General features: G+C 47.6%; 1 protein-coding gene across 2 annotated transcripts in view; it reads right to left on the reverse strand.

Moving 5' to 3' along the window:
* Ctdspl (CTD small phosphatase like) overlaps positions 1-23,001 on the reverse strand; it is a 123,613-nt gene that overhangs the window by 85,926 nt on the left and 14,686 nt on the right. The window contains exon 1 of one of the 2 annotated variants that reach the window (XM_052187011.1): positions 8,931-9,096. The exons of the other annotated variant lie outside the window; for it this stretch is intronic. Within the exon in view, the coding sequence (XP_052042971.1) occupies positions 8,931-9,081 (151 nt within the window). The 5' untranslated portion in view covers positions 9,082-9,096. Of the gene's footprint in view, positions 1-8,930; positions 9,097-23,001 lie in introns of those variants that run through there. 2 annotated transcript variants of the gene reach the window in all.

Below are 23,001 nucleotides of genomic sequence, written 5' to 3' on the forward strand. Positions count from 1 at the left end.
AGTTCAGAAGGACGGAAGGGGTGGGTGAATGACCAGAAAGAACAGGTCAGGGTATCCTGGAGGATACCTTCAAGTTGGAGAATTAACTACAGACTTGACATGGAGTCAATATTTGCCTTAGAAATTTTAACTTGAATTAGCATGTTTGTTGGACTTGCTGATCCAGGAATGTCCCTGTTCCCAGCCAGGGTTCAGGAAGGTGACCTGTGCACACCTGCTCTGACCTTTCTGCATTCTCTTAATTCCTTCTAAAACCAGCTGCTAAGTGTTGATTTTTCTGCAGAGGATTACAGGACAACCTGTCCAGAGCACAGAGATTCCCTTCGTGCTGCCCTGACCCTCCGTTAAACCTACAGGCACACTGTTTTCCAAACAGTCCACATCCTGAGCGGATTGCTAAACTCAGTCACTAACTGGCCTCTGACATCTAAACAACAGCTGTGTTCTGTCCTGAGAAAGGGCAGCCTCTCCCAGACAGTGACTCTCCAAAGGTCAGCTGCGTCCTGCAGAGGCCGAGTTCGCCCCACGGCTGGTGGCACATGCTGGCAAAACAGAACGGCCTGTCTGTCCCCCAACTCCCTTTCCTCCTCCCTCTTGGCTGGTCGGCCCTGGCCTTAGATGCTCAGCCTGCCCCGCACAGGAAGTGGAGGCCTTACCCTTCGTCCTGCAGGCTCACAGCTGCTCTCGTTCCCATGCAAACATTTTTGCACTGAAGATGTCCGAAGCTACCGCTGGAAATGGTGCAGCGAGCGGCAAAGCATCAGGGGACAAGGTTAGAATACGCCTCTCGAACAAGCAAAGTCCTGTTGTTTTTGTTTGTTTGTTTTAAATATCGTCCACTCCTTTTCAAAACGGACGACCCTTACATACTGTAAAGGCATGGAAGCCACAGCTGACCAGCTTAAATGAGCTGCTCATGGTGACCTTTAACACTACAGGAAGGACTCGAGTTTGAAGGTCTTTGGGTACTGGGGACCTTAAAGTAGAAGTCCTGGGATAGAGAAGTGGCTCAGTCTGTAGTAAGCTTGCTTGAAAGCTGGAGAACTGTTTGGTCCTGAAACCTGGAGTGGCGACCTGTGTCTGTAAACCCAACACTACAGAGATGGAGACAGGAGATTCCCAGGCCTGGCTGGAAAGCCGCTCAGTCTGCACCAGTAAAGCCAGGCCAAAAGGAAAAAACCCTGTCTTAAAGAACAGTACTCAAGGCTGATCCCCCCCCCCCCACACACACACACCCACACCTTCCTGCCTCAGTCTCCCAAATGCTAGAATCAAAGGCCTGAGCCGCCATGCTTGGTCCAAATTATTTCTGTCATATACAGGTAAGTTGTTTCTTTTGAAAGTCACCTAAAAGCTAAAAAAGATACTATGTTCTTTCCAAAAGAAATACTTTACATGCTGAAAGACTATTTAAAGGTACAGGATCTTCCTCCACCAGGCGCTCAATGTAAGAGTTTCTTACATAAACTGCCCCTCCAAGCACAGACAGAGGAGGACAGTTGAGCTTTGAGGTAGATGTCCTGCCAAACAGCTGTGTCATGTCCTAGCTTTCACCTGGGCTGCTGCTCTACACGTCTGTGTGTAGGAGGAGAAAGGCCCTTCAGACAGAGACAACAGGCTTCTTTCACCATCTGGAGGCCAATTAGAACTGGACTCAGCCAGCCAAGGCGTGGATTGGTGTTTCGTGTCAGCAAGGATGATGGATGGAGAGAAAGCCCCCTCTGGGTGCGGGGTTTCAGGAAATCTGGTCCATTCTGTGCTCCAGAACAATCCCTGGGTGGGTCAGCCTGGAACCCTTAGTAGCACATCCATCTGATACATACGCAGCAGGGACGTGAGTGGTGTGTCTGTCCATCGGTCATCTCTGTATCTGGGGCTGGCCTTGGGGACATGGGACCAGGAGAGCCTCGGAGAGCTAAGGCGTTCGATGGCCATGCACTGCCACGGCCACGGCTACATTCCAGATTGGATTTCTCTGGAGGAGTCTCAACAGCAAAGTGGCAAATCGTTTTCTAATCCACCCCTGAGAGGATCATCTCCTTCCTTCCTGCTTCCTCCGCCCTTGCTTCCTGTCATGAACCGTATAATCCTGCTCAGCCTTATAACCTCCTGTGAAGCTTGGTATGACCATGGCAGGTGACGGCTTGGCCACCCACCAAAGCACATCCTGTGACAGGACCTCAGGACAGAACGCCTAGACCTGAGGAAGACTCTGGTGTGTGCCAAGGATGCCTGCCTGCAGTGACAAATGTCACTGGATGTCACCGTTCTGAGTCTCCTGCTGACAAAGCTTTGGCCTTTTATAATTATCCTTTTAAAAAAAAAAAAACGAGAGAAAACAACGTATCACATCAAACTGTTCAAAACTGAAAGTGCGGTGTCAATCCCTTTTGAACACTTCCGGTTTTATTTAAGCCAAATAATATGCTGACACTGTCAATTCTTTTTCTGCCCTTTTTAAAGGTGTGTTTTATTTTGTGTGTATGAGTACCTTGCCTGCATATATGTCTGTTCCTCAGATACAGACCTAGTACGTAAGCAAGTGGTGAGCCTTCATGTGGGTGCTGGGAATTGAACCCGGGTCCTTTGCAAGAACAACAAGTGCTCTTAACCAGGAAGCCAAATCTCCAGTCCCCCATTTCTGCTTTTTTTTTTTACACTTGTTTATTTTGTGTGAGGGTGTGTTTATGTGTGAGTGCATGCACATCACTGTGTGTCTGGAGCTCAAAGAACTTTTTTGAGGGGTATGTTCTTGCCTTCTGTCACATGGGCCCTGGGACTCAAATTCAGGTCATCATGTGTGGCAGTAAACACCTTTACCTATCCAGCCATCCTGTCAAGCCCCATCCAGCTATTTCTTTCCTTTTTTAAATTTTTTATTAAAAAATATTTTTCAGCTGGGTAATGGTGGCACACAACTTTAATCCCGGCATTCAGGAGGCACAGGCAGGTGTATCTCTGTATAAGTTTGAGGTGAGCCTCAAAAATTTTTTTCATACACTATAATTTGATCATATTCCCTTCTCCATGTCCTCTCTCTCAAAAAACAAAAACAAAACAAATGAAAATCAAAACTGTACTGGCTGGCTTTGTGTGTCAACTTAAAACAAGCTGGAGTTATCACAGAGAAAGGAGCCTCCCTTGAGGAAATGCCTCCATGAGATCCAGCTGTGGCATTTTCTCAATTAGTGATCAAGGGGGAGGGCCCCTTGTGGGTGGTGCCATCCCTGGGCTGGTGGTCCTGGGTTCTATAGGAAAGCAAGCCGAGCAAGCCAGGGGAAGCAAGCCAGTAAGAAACATCCCTCCATGGCCTCTGCATCAGCTCCTGCTTCCTGACCTGCTTGAGTCCCAGTCCTGACTTCCTTTGGTGATGAACAGCAATGCGGAATTGTGAGCTAAATAAACCCTTTCCTCCCCAACTTGCTTCTTTGTCATGTTGTTTTGTACAGGAATAGAAACTCTGACTAAAACAAAATAAAAGCCCACAAGAAAACCCCATGGAGTCCTCTGTGCTGGTCAACTACTCCCTGACATGAAGCCTTCCTTGGGGTGTGGCGGAGACTCAGTGAGACTCTACTGGAGGAATTGTTTTTGCCTTTCCAAGCAAACCGCTTCTCCATCAGGGGCGGGACTTTGTGTCCCCTTCCTTTTCTCGTTGCTGGGGTTTTGTCTGTTTTGATGCACTGGTCTCTGTGGGTTCATAGGTCAGTCCTGCTGCCTGTCTGGAAGATTTCCTTGGAGTCATGGTCACCTCTGGCTCTAACAATCTTTCCACCCCCTCTCTGCATAGCTCCTGAGCCTGGCGGGGACGGGTTTGATGAAGACAGCCCATTAGGGACTGAGCTCTCCGAAGTGCTCACTCCGTGTACTGTCCAGTTGTGGTCTCGGTGTTAGCTGTGAACCACTGCAAGACACAGTCTCTTAAGAGAGCTAAGAGAGGCTCTGCTCTGAGCCTCAGACCAGTGCATCCATTCCATCTCTTGATTTATCCATTTTATCTGTTCTCTATTATAATTATTGCTTCCATGCACCTATATTCACATTTTCCAAATACCCTGATACTATTGTTAGTGTTCCCGAATGCCGAGCATGTCCAATACCTGTGCGTTTCAAAGCAGCTGAGCCTATTTTACAAAACACTGGGCGTCTCCAGCCTGCCTTTCTATGGCTGATTGTTCTATGCCTCCTGGGTTCTGTATCTCTCTCTGTTTTTATTCATTTCCTTATTTTGCTGAAGTTCTTGTTCTGTTTGTTTCCTAGAAAAGGATATACAGAACATCTTTTTCTATCTTCACACTTGATTGACGTCTCAGTTGAATGTAGCCTCTAGATGGAAACTAACTCTCTGGCTGCTTCATCTCCTCGTCCCTGGTACCGACACCTAGAAATCTCACAGCATCCTGGGTTTCGTTGATATTTTTTTTTTTTTGCTTGCCCCATGTTTCTCCTGTTTCTGAAGCATCTGAGGTTCAGACATTGAACGCCTGACCCCCCTGCTGTGCTGTTTGGAAGGTGGCAGGACTTCTAGACAGTAGAGGCCAGGTGGCAAGAGTGGTCACCAGGCCTGGGCCTTTGGAGGTGGGGCCCCAGCCACTGGCTCCAGCCTCTTTTCCTGCTCTGCCAGTGAGGTGAGCCCCCTGCCTTCTGCTTCTATGACATGAGCTTGACCCTGTCCACATGCCGCCCACCAGGACGGACCAGAACCCTCCGAAGCCGCGAGCCAAGACAAAATCTTCCTCTTTTTAGTTGCCCTGTGCGACTTTATAGCTCATCATTTCTAGGGCTTTTTGAGATTTTGTTTATGTGTATTTGGTCTGTGTATGTTGTCAGTCAACACATGTGTACAGTGCCTATGGGGGCCAAAGGCGGCGTGGGGTGCCCTGGATTTGGAGTTAAAGATGGTTGGGAGTTGTCATGTGGGTGCTGGAAAATGCACCAGAGTCCTCTGGAAGAGCAGCCAGAGCTAACCACAGAGACATCACCTCTCCCGAGGCTATATTCTGTTTTTTGATGTTCATAATGTCCTGGGTATAAGTAACTTTTTAGACTCGTTTTCTGGAGCTCTCCATCAAAGCACCTCTGAAGACCTGGTGTGACAGTGTGTCTGTACTGCTAGCATGCTGGAGGCTGAGGAAGGAGGTCCAGGAGTTCAAGGACAGCCTGGACAGTACAGTGAGATGGAGGAGGAGGACCTTTCAGAACAGGGTACCTTGTCCTGCTGTCCTGAATCTTTAGTTCTTTTCATAAAAATAAACTTACTTTTTAAAAAAATCTTATGTGTATGAATATTTTGCCTGCATGCCAGATGTGTGCCTGGTGCCCACAGAGGCCAGAAGAGGGTGTGAGATCAAATAGAGCTGGAGTTACAGATGGTTGTGAGCTGCCATGTGGGTGTTGGGAACCTAACCTGTCTCAGGTTTAAGAGCAGTTCTCAACCACAGATACGTCTGCCACCCACTTCTCTGTTTCTTTCTCTCTCTCTCTCTCTCTCTCTCTCTCTCTCTCTCTCTCTCTCTCTCTCTCTCTCTGTCTCTCTCTATTTTGGTTTTTTCCAAGACAGGGTTTCTCTGTATCCTTGGCCATCTTGGAACTCACTCTGTAGACCAGGCTGGCCTTGAACTCAGAGATCTGCCTTCTCTGGCTCCTAGTGCCAGGATTAAAAAGGTGTGTGCCACCACCACCCCGCTCAGCCCCCTTTCCTTAGTTTCTGTGTTCCTTTACCTTAGAACTCTTCCTAGTAAGGTATGAAATCTGCACATCCTGTTTAACCTTACTTCTGTAACTACATTCTGTCTAATTTCCTATGTCATCTCTCTCTCTCTCTCTCTCTCTCTCTCTCTCTGTATGTGTGTGTGTGTGTGTGTGTGTGTGCATCCAAGTGCAAGCACATGTATGTGTATGCTGGCATGTGCACCTGTGTGTATGCCTGTGGAGACCAGGGGCCAACACCAGGGGGTTCTGACTGCTCTCTCTGTCTCATGTTTTGAGACAGGGTCTCTCCCTGAGCCTTGTGCCCATTGTGGCTGGACTGTCTGTCCAGTGAACTCCGTCGGCCCCTTTGTCTCGTGCACAGCTTGTGCTGTGTCTGTCATGCCTCGAATATTCTCCTGTCCTTTGGAAACTCCCTGATCTCACATCCAGCCTTTATATTACATTTCAGAAGTGGTTAGTTACATTTTTATCTTCCAAAAAATGTTCTTATCCTCAAAGACACTGTCACTTTTTAAAATTTAATTGTCAAAACTTTCACAGAGTGGGACTGTTTCAGCCACTGTCCTTCAGAGCAAGGCCCATTCCCTGCACTCCAGTTAAATAAAGACCGCCGCCGCTGTGGCCACGGCTTCCGCCTCGATGCCTCCTCCGGGCATGCAAGCAGCCTTCTCTCCCACACGGCTCCATCAGATGGCAATGAAAAAGAAAAGATGTTCCAAAATTTGCTCTCATTTGCAAATATTAAAAATTGTTTATTTGGGGCTGGTGAGATGGCTCAGCAGGTAGAAGTGTGTGTATAAGCCTAATAACCCTGGTTCCATCCCCAGAAACCTCAGAAACAGGGACAGACTCCCTAAAGTTGTCCAGGCACCCCCACCCACCCTACCATACACACATAAACACACAATAACAAATAAAAGTTAAAAAATATTTAAAGGGAGAGAGGGGAAGATTATGGACCCTCCTCTTCTGCCTCCCTCCCTCCTTTTGAGGTAAGGCATTGTCTTCCATCACTGTAACCCACCATAACCACCACTACCAGCCACCACTAGCCTATGCTCCCCTGACTTAGCCCCAAGGGCTGGGATTTACAGGTGCACATAATCACACCCCATTTAAAATTATGAATTCAATTCCCCCCCTCAAAAAAGCTTTTTGGAGCTCCCCATTCCTGGGGACTAATGAATTCTTCAGCAGCTTCTTGCTACGGGAGGCTGTAGGTCATGGCGTGCAGGCAGAACAGAGCTTCCAGCATGGCCTGGTGGGCTGTAGCCCCCTCACTTGCTCAGTCCAGAACCCCACCCCCTGTCTCAGTATCTCTTCCAAAATCCTGGCAATCGCTGAGCTGCTCTGGCAGCTCCTTGGATATGAACTTGAATCTCACCCTACAGATGGTTCTAGAAATAAACCGGCTTTCTGAAATTTTGAGCTTTATGGTATGACTAACTGCAAACTGTTTATGTCAACCAGCCTGCCTCCTCTCAAAAGGTACCAGTTGACTCAAACGGGGCGGTCTGAGGATCTTGTGATTAACACATGAGACCACTTGGGAAGTGCTGTGGGCGCACGTCTTCTGCCTCCCAAATCGAAATAAGCAACTGGAATTTGCTTCCTAACCCTCTAAACTCTCCCATGCTTGCAGCCGGTAAACTAGCACCACCATGTCTGAGGCACTGAAGATGCCAGCTCAGCAGGTGACAAGGAAGGCCACACTTTGACATCAATCCAAGTCGTGGGTTTACAGGCACCTCATGAAATGTTTGCCAGTTGCAAGTGTGTATGTACTATAGGTGTATGTGTGTGTGTGTGCCATAGTTTATAGGTGTGTAGGTCAGAGGGCAACCCGTGGGTGTTCATTTTTCTTTTCTATCTACTGCTGTGTGTACCAGGCCAGCTGTCCTGTGACCGTCCAGGGGTTTCCCGTAGTCCATCTTTTCTCTCTCCACAGGAGTGCTGGGCCTTCGTGGACTCTGGCTTCAGGCTTGCATGGGCAGTTTACCCGCTGGGCCCTCCCTCCCTCCCTCAGCCTCTAATATTTTTTGCACTGAGTTCTGTGCCTGTCCCAGTTGAGTTTCTATTGCTGTGATAAAATACCATAAGCAACTTGGGGAGGAAAGGGTTTATTCCACCTCACAGCTTGTAGTCCATCAAGAAGAGCAGTCGGGGAAGGAACTCCAGACAGGAACCTGGAGGCAGGAACTGAAGCAGAGACCGCTGAGAACTCCACTTACATGTTTGCTCCTCACGGCTCCCTTAGTGCTTTCTAATGTACCCCCAAGGCCACCTCCCTCCCATATTGTGACAGTGACCTTTGACTCCTCACTAGTCCTAGGATCCCCGGCTGCTGCAGTGCCCTCAGGAGCCCCTGCACTATGTCAGATGCTAAAGCCCCACTTTCACCACGCCCCTTTGGCTTCTTGGATACACATTTCAAATTGCATATAGGGGTGGCACTGCCCAAAGATAACGCCCTTCCCCGAGACCTGCCTTTAGGCCAATCTGACAGATGCAAGTCTTCAATGGAGATTCCCTCATTCCGGAGGAGATGTCTAGTTTTATATTAGTTGACCAAAAGCAAGCAGCAAAGCACCACTCTGACACAGAGATGCAATCTTACAAGCAATCGTAAGTTAGCTTACAAACATTACAAACATTACCAAGGAGGAAGAAAGCACTGGTGATCTATCACAGACTTACAATGCAGGGTGGTGGTGGTGCATGCCTTTAGTCCCAGCACTTGGGAGGCAGAGGCAGAGGCAGAGGCAGGCAGATTTCTGAGTTCGAGGCCAGCCTGGTCTACAGAGTGAGTTCCAGGACAGCCAGGACTACACAGAGAAACCCTGCCTCGAAAAAACAATAACAAAAACAAAACAAAAAACCAAACCAAACCAAACAAAACAAAAACCAACTTACAAACCTCCCATTGGTAACAGCCTTGCAGTGACCATCAGCCTGTTTGTCCTGCTGCCACATAACAGGCATGTCTGCATGGGAAGCACATGGATCTCCTTAACGCACACTGTCCGGGACCTAGATGCCCCCCCACCCCCGTCCTTCATCCATCATGGCCTCTGCCCCGGCACCCCAACCCTCCTGGCTCTGCTCCTCTGCACTGTCGCCGCCGATTATGCAACTGCCAACTTCTTAAAGCCCCGGAGTGCAGAACGGCTGTGTGTTTCTTAAATTATGCAAGTCCTGACCTTCTCCTTGGCAAATACCTAGCGTGTTTGTCTTCAGCGGTCCGCCGCACTGTGAAGAGCTGTTACCACATTGCGAGTCATTCCTCTGATGTGTGCTCATGCAATGAGGCAGGGACTGATAACCTCCCGGCCAGTACCGGCAGCGGAGTGTTCTCTGCAGTCTCCTCATTCCTTAGTTTTCACGAAACGATCATTACAGCAAACCCTCACAGAACACTGGGAACGTACCAAATGCCTTATGTGTGTGGATCTGATACTCCATTCTAGGAAGGAAGGGAATACTTTTATTTTTTATAATAATTGTGATGGTCTTTAATGAGTTTTATTCTCATTTTATAGATGAGGAAAAAGAGGCAGCGGGAGGTCAAATGGGAACTTTGGGATATAAACTCAGTTTACCAGTGCTGAGGCACTGCACAATCACCACACAGATCCTATCTCCTCCAAGACTTCCTGGGCCAGGTCTGCTTGACTTGGGTGTCCTTGGCTATAGAGCACTGGCAAACACACGTGTACACACACGCACATGCACACACACACACACACATCTGGACAAATGGAACCACCAAAACCTCCACTCAGTATTTGCTCGATTGTGTCTGAAAGTACTTTTTGACAGACAGTTTGGCTCCCAGAGACATTGGAAAGTGGGTAACATAAAACCTGAGAGCCAGGATGGTGTGACCCTGAGAAGGTTCACAAGTCCTGCCCAGGGCTGTGAATGTCACATCTGGGACAGGAATCTAGTTATGGATTTTCCAGGGCTGCTTCTATGGTGACAGTGCCTCTGAAAGTCAGCCTGCAAGGGTGATACTAAGGATCTAGAAAAGGGATAAAACCACAGGCAGTGGCTGGCTCTATGAGGATAACCCAGTCTCAAACTTCTTAGGGGCTGAGAGGTTAGCCCCTAAGAGCTCAGTGGGTAAAACGCTTCCATATAAGCTCAAGGACTTGAGTTCAGATCCCCAGAGCTCACGTAGAAGCCTGACGGAGCACAGAGCAAACGTCTGTAATCTCAGGGCTCCTACAGAGGGGGAGGTTAGGTTGGCAAAAATTACTTCTCGTGGTTTTCATATATGGCCTTGGACCTCTAGGACTTCCTGAGACATCAAGGAAGAAAGAAATAAAGAAAAAAAAAGACTAATTACAAAGGAAACTTCCAATTTAGGAAGTAGCATTCAGGTCTGAAAATGGGACATAAATCTTAGCTTGCTGGTCGACCGTGGGGACACTCCTTAGCCTCCCAGCCTCCTCATCGGTAAGATCAGGGGATTAGGTTCCTCTCAGCTCTAAAGCCTGTGCTTCCTACCAGATGGTCAAAGGATGCAAATCCCCAGGAGAGATCAGCTGTGGACTTGGAAGGGCAAAGGTCTTGGCGTCGGGAGATTCTGGGCAGGGGCCGTTACCCTGTTAAGACAGCCATCCTACTAACAGTAGAGACCCCCGAGTGAGGCTGTGGAGAAATGAGGGGCGGGAGGGGAAAAGACACCCCGGTAGAACCAGACAGGCCTGGAAACAAGGTAGGAGGGAAGGCAGGGGGGCTCTTGACTGATATCGGGAGCCAGAGAGGGACGCGGCATGACAGAACCAGGGCAGAAAAGTAACCAAGGAAAATGGCGCCCTGGGAAGATGACTGCGGCTGCCCACACAGGAGAGAGAGGTTGGAAGAGAGGTTGTGGCAGGCGCGCAGACTCAACTAGGGAAAGAGACACTGTGAGGTAGACAGTGAGGTCAAGCTGATTCTGAGATCCACTGTGGAGGTGTGAGCTACAGCAGACGAACTTAGTGGGTAAAGCTCGCTCACTCTGGGAATTATGGGTAATTCTTTTGGCTCCGTTTTTCCTTTGGAAAACCTGCGTTCGCATTGCCATTCACCATTCAGTCTCCTTCCCCACCCCGCCCCCTCTGCTTCTTTTCACACCTCCTTTCTCTTTTTGGGGAGTGCGCCCACCCGGGTACATCCCTTTGCTAAGAGGATGCTGTACAAACTGCATCCGGTTTCCCCTTTGAGACCGCGCCTCCCTCACCTGCCAATCCCACCCTTCAGGGGAGGGTCAGGAGAGCCACTGCTGCAGGAGAGCCTCCCTTTGGGGACGTGGCCTCTCAGAGCCCTTTCTGAGCACTCATCCTTCTTCCATCCTTGGAGCTAATATCTTAGTTCTTGCTTTGCAGTTTTCTTCTCCAAAAGGCCAAAGCACATCTGGAAACGGTCCATCATTGACTCAGACCACCGAGCTCCCATCTGGCGACAGCGACCTGACCTTCGGCTCCTTAGCTGCCTTCCTGTCCTCAGGGCTCCTGCACTGCGTCGGACTCCAGAGTCCCACTTACACTGTGCACCTTTGGCTTCTTGGGTACTCATTCCAAATTCCACGTATTTCTGTAGTTCACTGTTTCCCCTGGCATCCCGAGTTGAAGGCCTATCGTCTCAGTGTCTCTCATGAGTATTTTGAATTCTTTCCCCTGGAAGGCTCTCCTACAAATGCCTCTCCGCGCACGGATCCAAGCACGCTCTTCCTCTAGAGAAAGACTGCCCAACCATATTGTTTGGCTTCCTTGCCAGTACAGTGTTTAGAGCTCCAGACCAGGCACCTGCAGCCCTGCTGGCTACAATATGGAGACTTCACCATGGGTCAGATCTACTGGAGACGTCACTGTGTCGATCTACCCGAGACCTCGCAACATCTCTATATTTCTCTTCTGTCCCCATTCTCAGCGAATGGTTATCTCGCATTTCATCAATAAACCAGAAGCCATGGATTATAATCACTCTCAGTTCTCCTCAGAAGTTCTGGAGCTCCCATTATCTTTAGTCATCTCTTCTTCTGTTCTTGTGAACAGGGTGCCCTGTCCCTTTAAGGCTGACTTCTATGCTGTAGGCCCCACATCTTCTCCACCCTGTTGACTACCACCCCTTTCTCAAAGCTTCAAATTCTCCCTCCCTGCTGTTTCCTAAGACACAACAAAAATGCACGCACAAGCTCCTTGCTTTACCTCCCTCTCATCTTGTTCCTGCCAAGCTCCTTTAGAAAGTTTGGCTATTTTTGTAGGAGTGATGCGTGCTCATGCAAACATTTTAAATAATACAGAAGAGCTGGAAGAAAATAACTATCCTCTAGCATCTCGGCACCCAGACGTGATGTGCCTCAAACTGGTCTCTGTGCACTGTGCTGTTAGCCTGTCAACCTGACATGAGCTAGAGTTATCAGGGAAGAAGGAGCCTCAGTGGAGAATGTGCCCCCATCAGACTGGCCTGCAGGCCTTTCCTTGGTTAGGGATTGAGGTGGGAGGGCCCAGCCTGCTGCGGACAGTGATACTCCAGGGCAGGTGGTCCTGCCTGTGTAAGAAAGTAAGCTGAGTGCCTTGTCAGGGTTTCTATTCCTGCACAAACATCAGGACCAAGAAGCAAGTTGGGGAGGAAAGGGTTTATTCAGCTCACACTTCCATGTGGCAGTTTATCACTAAAGGAAGTGAGGACTGGAACTCAAGCAAGTCAGGAAGCAGGAGCTGATACAGAGGCCATGGAGGGATGTTCCTTACTGGCTTGCTTCCCCTGGCTTGCTCAGCCTGCGTTCTTATAGAACCCAAGAGCACCAGCCCAAAGGTGGTACCACCCACAAGGGGCCCTCCCCACTTGATCACTAATTGAGAAAATGCCCCACAACTGGATCTCATGGAGGCACTTCCCCAACTGAAGCTCCTTTCTCTGTGATAACTCCAGCCTGTGTCAAGTTGACACACAAAACTAGCCAGTACAATTGACCCCTTGTCAACTTGACACACAAACACATCACTATTAAGCCTCAACCCTTACTTTCTTATTCATCCCCAAGATCTAAATTACTTTAAAAGTCCCACAGTCTTTACATATTAAAAGTTCATTCACCTTAAAATGTCCAATATCTTTAAAATTCAAAGTCTTTTAAAAATTCAAAGTCTCTCAACTGTGGGCTCCACTAAAATACTTTATTCCTTCAAGAGGGAAACATATCAGGGCACAGTCACAACCAAAAGCAAAACTCAAACTCCAATGGTTCAATGTCTGGGATCCAACTCACAATCTTCCGGGCTCCTCCAAGGGTGTGGGTCATTTCTCCAGCTCTGCCCTTTGTAGCACAGTTTGTCTTCTAGGCTCCAGCTGCCTGTACTCCACTGCTGCTGCTGTTCTTGGTGGTCATCTCATGGCACTGGCATCTCCAAAACGCTGCTATCTTCCACTCTAATTAGGCTTCACCAATAGCCTCTCATAGGCTCTCTTCATGGTGACAAGCCTCTGCTCCTATGCATGACCCCTTCAAGTCCTGGGCCATCAATTGCAACTGAGGCTGCACCTTCACCAATGGCCTTCCGTGGCCTCTCACTGTGCCAAGAGCCTCAGCTGCTCTTCATGATCCCTTTATGCCTTCAAAACCAGTATCATCTGGGTGACTCTTACACAGTACCAAGTCCAACCACAGCACAAAACACAACTGTGGCTATCTCTGGAACACACTGTCTGTGCTCTCAAAAAACACTTCCCAGAAGATTTCACCTCAGTGATGCTGGTCTCTTCTTAATCATTGCTAGTTTCTTAGCTCCAGCTAACCAGCATCAATAGTCCCAGTAACACAAAGGTTTGCTTTAGTGGTTCTGGTATCTTGTTACTCACAGCTGATTCTTCAGCCCCAACTAACCAAAACCACAGAATCTTCGCAATCAAAACACGGCCACTGTAAGAGTCTTTAATCTTCCCTCTGAAATTTCACAAGCCAGGCCTCCATCTTTTGCACTGTTCTTAACATTGTCTTCCAAGCTCCTACAGAACTTTCCACAGAGCTCTTAACATCGAATGGAGCATCTAGCCCGAAGTTCCAAAGTCCTTCCACAGTCCTCCCCAAAACACGGTCAGGTTGTCACAGGAATATCCCACTCCTGGTACCAATTTGTCTTCATCAGGGTTTTTATTCCTGCACAAACATCATGACCAAGAAGCAAGTTGGGGAGGAAAGGGTTTATTGAGCTTACACTTCCATAATGCAGTTCATCACTAAAGGAAGTCAGGACTGGAACTCAAGCAAGTCAGGAAGCAGGAGCTGATGTAGAGGCCATGGAGGGATGTTCCTTACTGGCTTGCTTCCCCTGGCTTGCTCAGCCTGCTCTCTTACAGAACCCAAGAGCACCAGCCCAAAGGTGGTACCACCCACAAGGGGCCCTCCCCACCTGATCACTAATTGAGAAAATGCCCCACAGCTGGATCTCATGGAGGCACTTCCCCAACTGAAGCTCCTTTCTCTGTGATAACTCCAGCCTGTGTCAAGTTGACACACAAAACTAGCCAGTGCACTGAGTGAGCCTCGGAGCTCAAGACAGGAAGCAGCATTCCCTCACAGCCTGGGCTTCAACTCCTGCCTTGGCTTTCCTTAATGCCGGAGCGTGACCAGGACAAGTGAGCTGGAAATCCCTTTCCTCCCTACGTTGATCATGGTGTTTCATCACAGCAATAGAAGCAAGCCGGCGCACACACAGTCATGTGCAGCAGGATGCATAAGGGTTAGCTCAGCAGAGACTGCAGGACACCTGATCTTGTATGACTGGCATTTTGGAGGCCCAGTGCCTCCCCAGCACTCCTCCAAGGGAGTGCCTTACATTCTGTAACTGCAAGGAATCCTGGGAGTAAATACCACAACTGCTTCCATGTCCCTGCTGAGGAGAGTATCACGCTGTGCCCATGATCTGTGCCTCAAGGAGGTTATGTCTGGCAAATGTACTTTTTAACAAGTATTTTTAGGACATTTTTATTAGTATGTGCATACACACACACACACACATGCATACGTGCATGTGGTCAGTGGAGGGCCATGGTGTGGTTAGGACAACTTGTGGGAGTTGGTTCCCTCCTTCCACCATGTGAGTCCTGGAGACCAAACTCAAGGCCAGGTTTGGTGACAGACACCGTTACCCGCCAGGCCTTCTCACTGACCCCTCGGGAAAATTTCTTTAAAGAAGTTGTCAGACTAAATCTACTCACAGCTCACAATTCTATACACTGTAAAATGGTTCCCGATAGGTTGTCTTACCCACTATCAACTGACCGCACCCTTAAACCATCACAGACCCTGACGTTCATTGTTTCATTTCTATTACTGATGTCAAGAATGAAAAATAATCCAGTAGGTGCTAAAGGTAAACCAACATCAACAACTTATACTTTTTAACTTAGGTGTATAGGTGTTTTGCCTACATATATGCATATGTGCCCCATGTGTGCCTGAAGAGGCCAGAAGCCTCAGAAGCTGGAGTTGCAGACAATTGCAAGCTGCCATGTGGGCGCTGGGAATGAAGCCCGGGACCTCTGCCAGAACAGCCAGTGCTCTTAATGCCAGAACCACCGCTCCAGTCCCAAACGATTGTGTAGGTACCTGGCTAAATGGTCTGCTTGCTTCTTTGCTTCAGGCTGGCCTGGAACTCCAGAGATCTGCATGCCTCTGCTTCTGAAGTGCTGGCAGTAAAGGTGGGCACCTGAATGCCCAGCGCCACCCAGCAGCTCCAAAGCATAGTCCAAATGGACAAATTCCAGGAGGAAGAAACTTGCCAAAACTGATACAAAAAGAAACAGACCACTTGACTAGTCAGTCCTGTGCCTGCCAATTAAATTAAATCTACACTGAAAGCCTTGCTACACACAAACTCCAGGACCCAAGAGCTTTACAAATATGCTCTGCAGTTTATGAAATAAAGCATCTGGGGGAAATGGCTCAGTGAGAGGACCTGAGTTTGGTTCTCCAGACTGCACACTGAAGTCCCAGGTGTGGTGGCATGTGACCGCGCTCCCACGCGGGAGAGGAATCAGCTCGACCCCTGGGGCATGCTGGCCAGGCAGTCAAGCCTAACTGGCACGTTCCAGCTTCAGTGAGAGCCTACCTCAAAAACCAAGGAAAAGAGCACCTGAGGAAGACATAGGCTTCCACACGCAAACCCGGACACACGTGTGTGTACACATACATACGAGCACGTGGATATGCACACACACACACACACACACACACAGTTTTAAAACAGACAGATCTAGCTTCACAGAATTTTTCCAAAGAATAAAATTCCCAGACACATTTTCTGAGGCTCAGCATGAGCTTGATATCAGACCCCCACACGCACTTCCAACAAGAGGAAAAACCCGCCCTGATCTCTTCTGAACGAGGTAGGAGGTCACTGGCACGGTTACCTGCTGTTGCCCACCTTCTTTCTGCCTGAGTTCACAGACTCCCTGAATTCTTGGTTCCCAGACCACCTGGGGAAATTCCCCACCCTAAAGAAAACAGGACTAGAGGTAACCTAGACCACCAGACTAGGAACCAGAGCCCTAGTCCAATCAGAAAACCCAGCAGCTGAGAGTTATAACAGGTACCCGTGTTCTAGATACTAAGGGTCTGTAGACAGGTCTTTTTGGCTGGATTTCTTTCAAGATAGTGGTTCTCCATTCCTTATAGTGCTGTATATCAGATATCCTGCATATCAGATATTTAGATTATGACTCATAACAGTAGCAAGATTATGGCTGAGGTAGCAACAAAGTAACTTTATGGTTGGGGGGGTCACCACAACATGGGGAACTGTATTAAAGGGTCACAGCAGCAGGAAGGCTGAGAACCACTGTTTTAAGAGGACTGTGTTCCCCTGACTTCTCTGATATGATTTTTGCTTTCCTTAATATAAACAACTTGACTGAACATTTCAAGTCCTTTATTCCTAAAATAAATCTCCAGGATAACGTTGTAGAATCAGCATCTTAGGCAAGCCAACCTTAATGACACGTGCAAGCCATCTGACTGCACATCTGTAAACACGACATTCAAGGCTGGTGCTTGACACAAAGTCAAGGGTACAGACAAAGCCCTTCTGACACTGGACGGTCACCTGACCAAAAAAAAAAAAAAAAAATCCTGAAACCAAACACCAAAACCAAAACCAAGACCAAGGGCTGAAGTGTCCGGGGTAGAGCCTGGGACAGCCGAGTTAGCCCTGAGCTGAATGTCCGTATGGAAACATCGTCCTAAATTCCCAACAAGCTTCTTGGACACTCTCCCTTTGGGAGAGGAATGAACTAAATGCACCTTCCCCATTTTCTGGAATTCATTTCCACGTACAGAGGTAATATCCTTAAAAATTGATGCTAATCTTCAACCAGAGTCCAGGATTAATCTTTTTTTCCTTATGAAAAATTTAAACCTATGAGAAATACAGGGAATAAATTTAGCAAATACATTTTGGAGCTACCCAACTACCCGTCTCCAGAGAAGTTTAATGTTTTGTTATATTTGTCTCTTTTAAAAACCCTCATTTAGGAAACATTACAGAGTGCTGGAGGGAGGGCTCAGTGGGTGAAGGGACTGCTGTGCAAACATGAGGATCTGGGCTGCGGGTCCTTGAACACACAGAAGGGCAGGTAGGACAACTCAGGCTTCGAATCCCAGCACACCCATCCAGAGCCAGCCTGGAGGTGGAGGGAGGTGGAGACAGAATCCCAGAAGGCCAGCTAGTCCAATGTTCTGTTTCAGACAGGGCCAGCACCTGGGGTCCTCTGAGCACGCTCTCTCTCTCTCTCTCTCTCTCTCTCTCTCTCTCTCACTCACACACACACACACACACACACACACACATACACACATGCATGAACATGTAGACACACATCACAGACAATAAAATACTTTTTTACTAGTAATACAGAGAGTCTACTATATCCCTTTTTGGGGGATATAAATAGGCTATCACCTGGATATGTGGTAATTTACTATTTATTTATTTATTTAGGATTTTGTTTTTTTATGATTTCTTCTTTTCTCAGCCCTGGTTCTCCGAAGAGAAGCCAATGGGCTTTTGAGAGATCACCTCTTTTTAAAAGGTGGATCTCTGTGAGTTCGAAGCCACCTGGTCCAGGACATTCTGTACAGAACTGAGAAACCCTGTCTGAAACAAACAAAAACAAATGAAAACCAAAAACAAAATAAGAAGAAAAAGAAAGTGTCCCAAAGTTCCTCTTTATTTAATTATATACCTAGAAACCACATGACTGCCACAAATGAGGGCTGGGATCACTTCTTCCAAGGGTTTAGAAATAAGTGGTATTGGGTTTGTGTGTGTGTGTGTGTATGAGAGAGAGAGAGAGAGTATGCATATGCCAGTGTGTGTGTTTGTGTGCACGCCTATGTATGTGTGTACATGTGTGCATGCTTGTTCATGCATATGGAAGCCATAAGCTGACCTCAGGTGTCTTCCTCAGGTGTCTTCTCTACCTTGTTTTACGAGACAGAGTCTCCCACTAAGCCTAGTGCTATACCAGCTGGAAAGCCCCAAAGCTCTTCCTGTCTTCCTCAGCAAGTATGCCTCAGCACACTGGTATACCCTTTAAAACAACAACAACAAAAAACAAAACAGGGTTTGGGAGATTAAGCTCCTTACCAACCGAGCCATCCCCTAGCCACAGGATTCTTGGCTTTTATGATAAATTTTAGTGTCTCCCACTTCCGGCATTTGTGGTTCATAAGCTCACTTGAAGAGTGTCAAGAGATAAGAGCAAGAATCAAGGAAACAGTTCGTTATACAGAAAACAGACGGAAGAAACGGCATCCTGAAGAGAATGCTGCCTGTCATCCTGGGTGAGCTGAAGAAACTGTCCCATTAGACACGCTGTGACAAAAGTGAGACGCATAGCTACCGTCTTTCAAGACATACATTGAAAGGGTTTGTGGGAGTCTCCGTGTATTTTTCTTTTCTTTTTTTCCTTTTTTGGCTTTTCGAGACAGGGTTTCTCTGTGTAGCCCTGGCTGCCCTGGAACTCAGAAATCCACCTGCCTCTGCCTCCCAAGTGCTGGAATTAAAGGCGTGCACCACCACTGCCCAGCTCCCTGTATTTTTCAAGTTTCCTTTTTAACATCAGAGCCAGACAGACTAGTTTTAACTCCTGGCTTTCCATCCTGGTAGTTACGTAGTTACATATCTGCTCCGTGACTCAGTTTCCTCTGCCATAAGGTGGACAATACTGATATCCTAAAGTATCGTCAAATAAGACACTCGCGAGTGTAGAGAGCTTAACGGTGGCGGGCATGAAGGCAGGGCGTGGCTCTTTGCCCAGCCTTTCCCTAGAGCATGAAGGCAGGGCGTGGCTCTTTGCCCAGCCTTTCCCTAGAGCACTGTGTTTAAGCATCTCAAATAAAATAGCCAGAACCAGGGAGAAGGCTCAGAGGGTAAAGGCCTTTGCTGTTAAGCCTGATGACCGGCCTTCATCCTTCGGACCCTCCAGGTAGAGAGACCAGTTCCTACAAGTTGTCCTCTAACCTCCACACATGTGCACTTACACACACACACACACACACACACACACACACACACAAATATAGTTGTAATCAAAATGTTCTTAACCTAACAGCGAGGTCTGCTGATGTGCGCATTCAGGAGCCTGTTGGGGCTTCACAGGACAGAGTGTCGCTCAACAAATGTTCACCGAGCAAGCAGTCCGGGCTAACGATGCCCATTCATCTGGGAGGCTATGGTTAAACGCTTATGTATTCTGGCAAGTACCTTTTACATACCACTTAATTTCGGGAATAACTCTGCAAGGTATTTTCCTCTATGAAATGAAGGCTTAAAGGACCAACAACCCGGGGCTGAGGAGAGAGATACCTTGGCGGGTCAACTGACTTGCGTCTGAGTTGGGTAGTGGTGGCACACACTTTTAATCCCAGCACTTGGGGGGCAGAGGCAGGAGGATGCCTACTATATAGAATCCATAAAAGCCAGGTCTGGTGGTTAATGCTGTAACCTCAGGACCCTGGGAGGCCAAGGCAGGAGAACTGAAAGGAGACCAAGTCCAGGCTATACAGGAAGCCTCTGTCTCAACCCTCCCTGACTGACTCCAAGAAAGCAAGCAAGCAAACAAACAAATAAATAAATAAAACCCAGAAAAATTACACGCATGCTCAGTGTGCGAAAACCCTGGGATCCCTGTGTGCTGTCTGGAATGTGCTGAAAGCATCATGAAGGTTCCTCAAAACGTGCCAAGTAGAACCTCGGTACGGTCTGGCAGATCCATATGCAAAGATGAACCCCGAGCCTCAAAGTGAGAACTCATAGTGAGGTTTACAGCACCATCCACAAAGCTAAGCCACAGATGCAGAGTCCATGGACAGATGGAGCAGGGTGAGCAAAGGGAGCCAGCCGGCCAGAGGGATGTCATTCACCTCAAGACTAACGATGGATAATAGTTACAGCTTCCTTCTGATGTAATAGTCTGTCAGGAGGAAACCCTGACATGTACTAGGCATAGATGAAGCTGGAAGTCATTCTGTTACAGAGGAAGGATGGAGCGTCAAAACACTGAGACAGAAGGCAGAACGGCGGTTACCGGGGTTGATAAACGAAAGGGGAAAATATCCGGTTATCACTGAATATATACTTTCAATCTTGCAATATGAAAGAATGATGGGGATGGACAGACAGATGGACTGATGGACAGATGGCTGAGCGACAGTGTGAATGTGTCTGGCATGTAAATTTTGCAGTATGCATTTTAATACGTAAAAGATTTATTTGTGTTATTATTGTGTGTCTGGGTGTGGTGTCTGCATGTGTGTCTGCAGTGCCTATGGAGACCACAAGAGAGCGTGTGATCCCACCGGAGCCCAGCCCTGGCCCTCAGAGATCAGCAAGTGCTCTTAACTGCTGAGCCATGGCTCCAGTGCCTTTGTGTGCGTGTGCATGTGCATGCGTGTTTTCTTTCATCACATGTTGCCACCTGGGAAAACAAAAAAGACATATACAAGGCCCTGAACTATTCTCCAGTGTGCTGCATACTCTGTGTGAAAATATTTGCAAAACATTTTATATTTAAAAGACATCAAGCCTGGCAGTGGTGGTGCATGCTTTTAATCCCAGCATTTGGAAGGCAGAGGCAGGCAGATTTCTGAGTTCGAGGACAGCCTTGTCTACAGAGTGAGTTCCAGGACAGCCAGGGCTACACAGAGAAACCCTGTCTCGAAACAAACAAACAAACAAACAAACAAACAAACAAACAAAAAGACATCAATAATAAGAAATCAAGTAACCTAATACACTTAAAAATATTAAAATTAAAACACACAAAAGGACTCTCAGCATCTTTAGGAGGTTGAGGCTTAGCCTGGGTGTGGAATATGTGCTTAATAAGCATAGGCCTTGGGTTCTATCTCCGAAGCCAACACAAACAAAAAACCCCAAAGCCCAGTGTGATAAGACACTGTTAGGCATGCAAAAGAGGTGACAATATCAAAGACAGATAAGCAGAGTATCAACAGGGGCTGTCAAGTGCCAGCTTGGAATCAAAACGGAAATGCCAGAGAGAGTATCTTGGGGCCAAAGGTTTTATCTCGATAGAGATAGGTGGTTTCACAGTTCTGTTTGTTAAAACTCACAAAGCTTTGTAAACTTGTGTTTCACCAAGAGGGGTGATTTTATTTTCTGTAAACTTACTTTGATACATGTATCCAATGTAAAATCAAGGACATCAGATGTGATAGTGCAGCCTGCATCTCTACACTTTCCAAGCCAAGAGAGGCAGGAAGGACTGACTGCAAGCTCCAGTACAGCTCCAGTACAGCCTAGGCCACACAGAGGCCCTGTCTCCAAGAGGAAGAAAGTCCAGAAGTCAATCAGGGAAGAAGCCAGGTCTACGGTAGTGTTCTCACCTCCTGTGGAGAAGAACACTCAGACTAGGGAGGCAGGCCACTTAATAAAGTGCTCGGGAACACGAGGACCTGGATGAGACCCCACAACCCACAAACTGCTGTTGTCTCAGAACTGGGGAGATGAAGATGGAGCTCACGGCCTGGCCAGTGTAGCTTAACTGAAGACAGTCATGGTAAGCAAAAAAGCCTGTCTTAGAAAGCAAGGCAGTTAGACCAGAGAGAGCATACCTAAGGTTGATCTCTGGTTTCCAGATGCACGCGCGCACACACACACACACACACACACACAGCTGGCGCTTAAACATTCGACAGAGTTTACAACAGTACAGATTTTAGGATTGCTTGATGACTGTCGTTAAACATGCTGCTGTAATCAACACAAAAGTTAACATGTTCTGTTTCCCGAGGGAGGGAAAGGAGACAGCCTGGACTCCGTCTCTGGACTCCAAGTCAGTGACTTAGGGTCAGCCCAGTCCTCTGAACTAACTCACGACGGGCCAAGCACGAAAGCCAAATCTTGGTCAAAATACACGACGCTCGATTTGAAACACAATATTCTTTCTTACCGGCCCTATGAGGGAGGCTCCGTGTATCAAGCCACGTTGACAAGGTGAAGCAGTCTGTTCTGCGGGACGCCGGAACGTCGCCCCACGGTGGTCTTAAGTTAGGTTCCAATTTTGAAGAGTAAGAATAGCTACAGTCATCGAACATTCAGCCACGTCTCCATTTTTAATGTGTTCTACAGTACAGAGAGTTGGGAACATTCTGGCAAATGGCCTTAATACAAATTATAATTACAAAGAAACCTTTCAGTTTTTGACTTGACACAGCTACTCAGAATCGACACGCACTGTTAGGGGATTACATAATCCTCAGTATCCATAAAGACAGCTTGTTACTGGGCCCTGGCTGAGGAGGATTGTACCACCAGTGTTTGCTGTTGTGATGCTAAACAAAAATGCCCCCATCCTAACCTGGAGCTTCAAGCGCCTTCTAAGTTTTTGCTGTAGGTTAGCACAGAGCTACAAAGACAAATAGTTGCTTAATTTCATGTTAAATCACTGACATATTCCCATTTAAAAAAGAAATCTATATTGAAGGAGAGGAAAGGCATTTAATGGTAAGGAGGGAAAAAGTGTGTGTGTGTGTATGTGTGTGTGTATGTGTGTGTGTATGTGTGTGTGTATGTGAGTGTATATGTGTGTGTGAGTGAGTATACACGTTCACACCCGTGTGTATGCATGGAGGCCTGAGGCTGATATGATGGTATCTTTTTGGTCTCTGCCTTATTCACCAAGGCTGGGTCTCTCGCATAGTCTGGTCAGACAGTTTGCTCTGGGGCTCTGGTCTCCACCTTTAGGTAGCTAGACTTTTTTTTTTTTTAATTATTTTTT

The sequence above is a fragment of the Apodemus sylvaticus genome, chromosome 7 (genome assembly GCF_947179515.1).
Source record: "Apodemus sylvaticus chromosome 7, mApoSyl1.1, whole genome shotgun sequence".
Lineage (NCBI taxonomy): Eukaryota > Metazoa > Chordata > Mammalia > Rodentia > Muridae > Apodemus > Apodemus sylvaticus.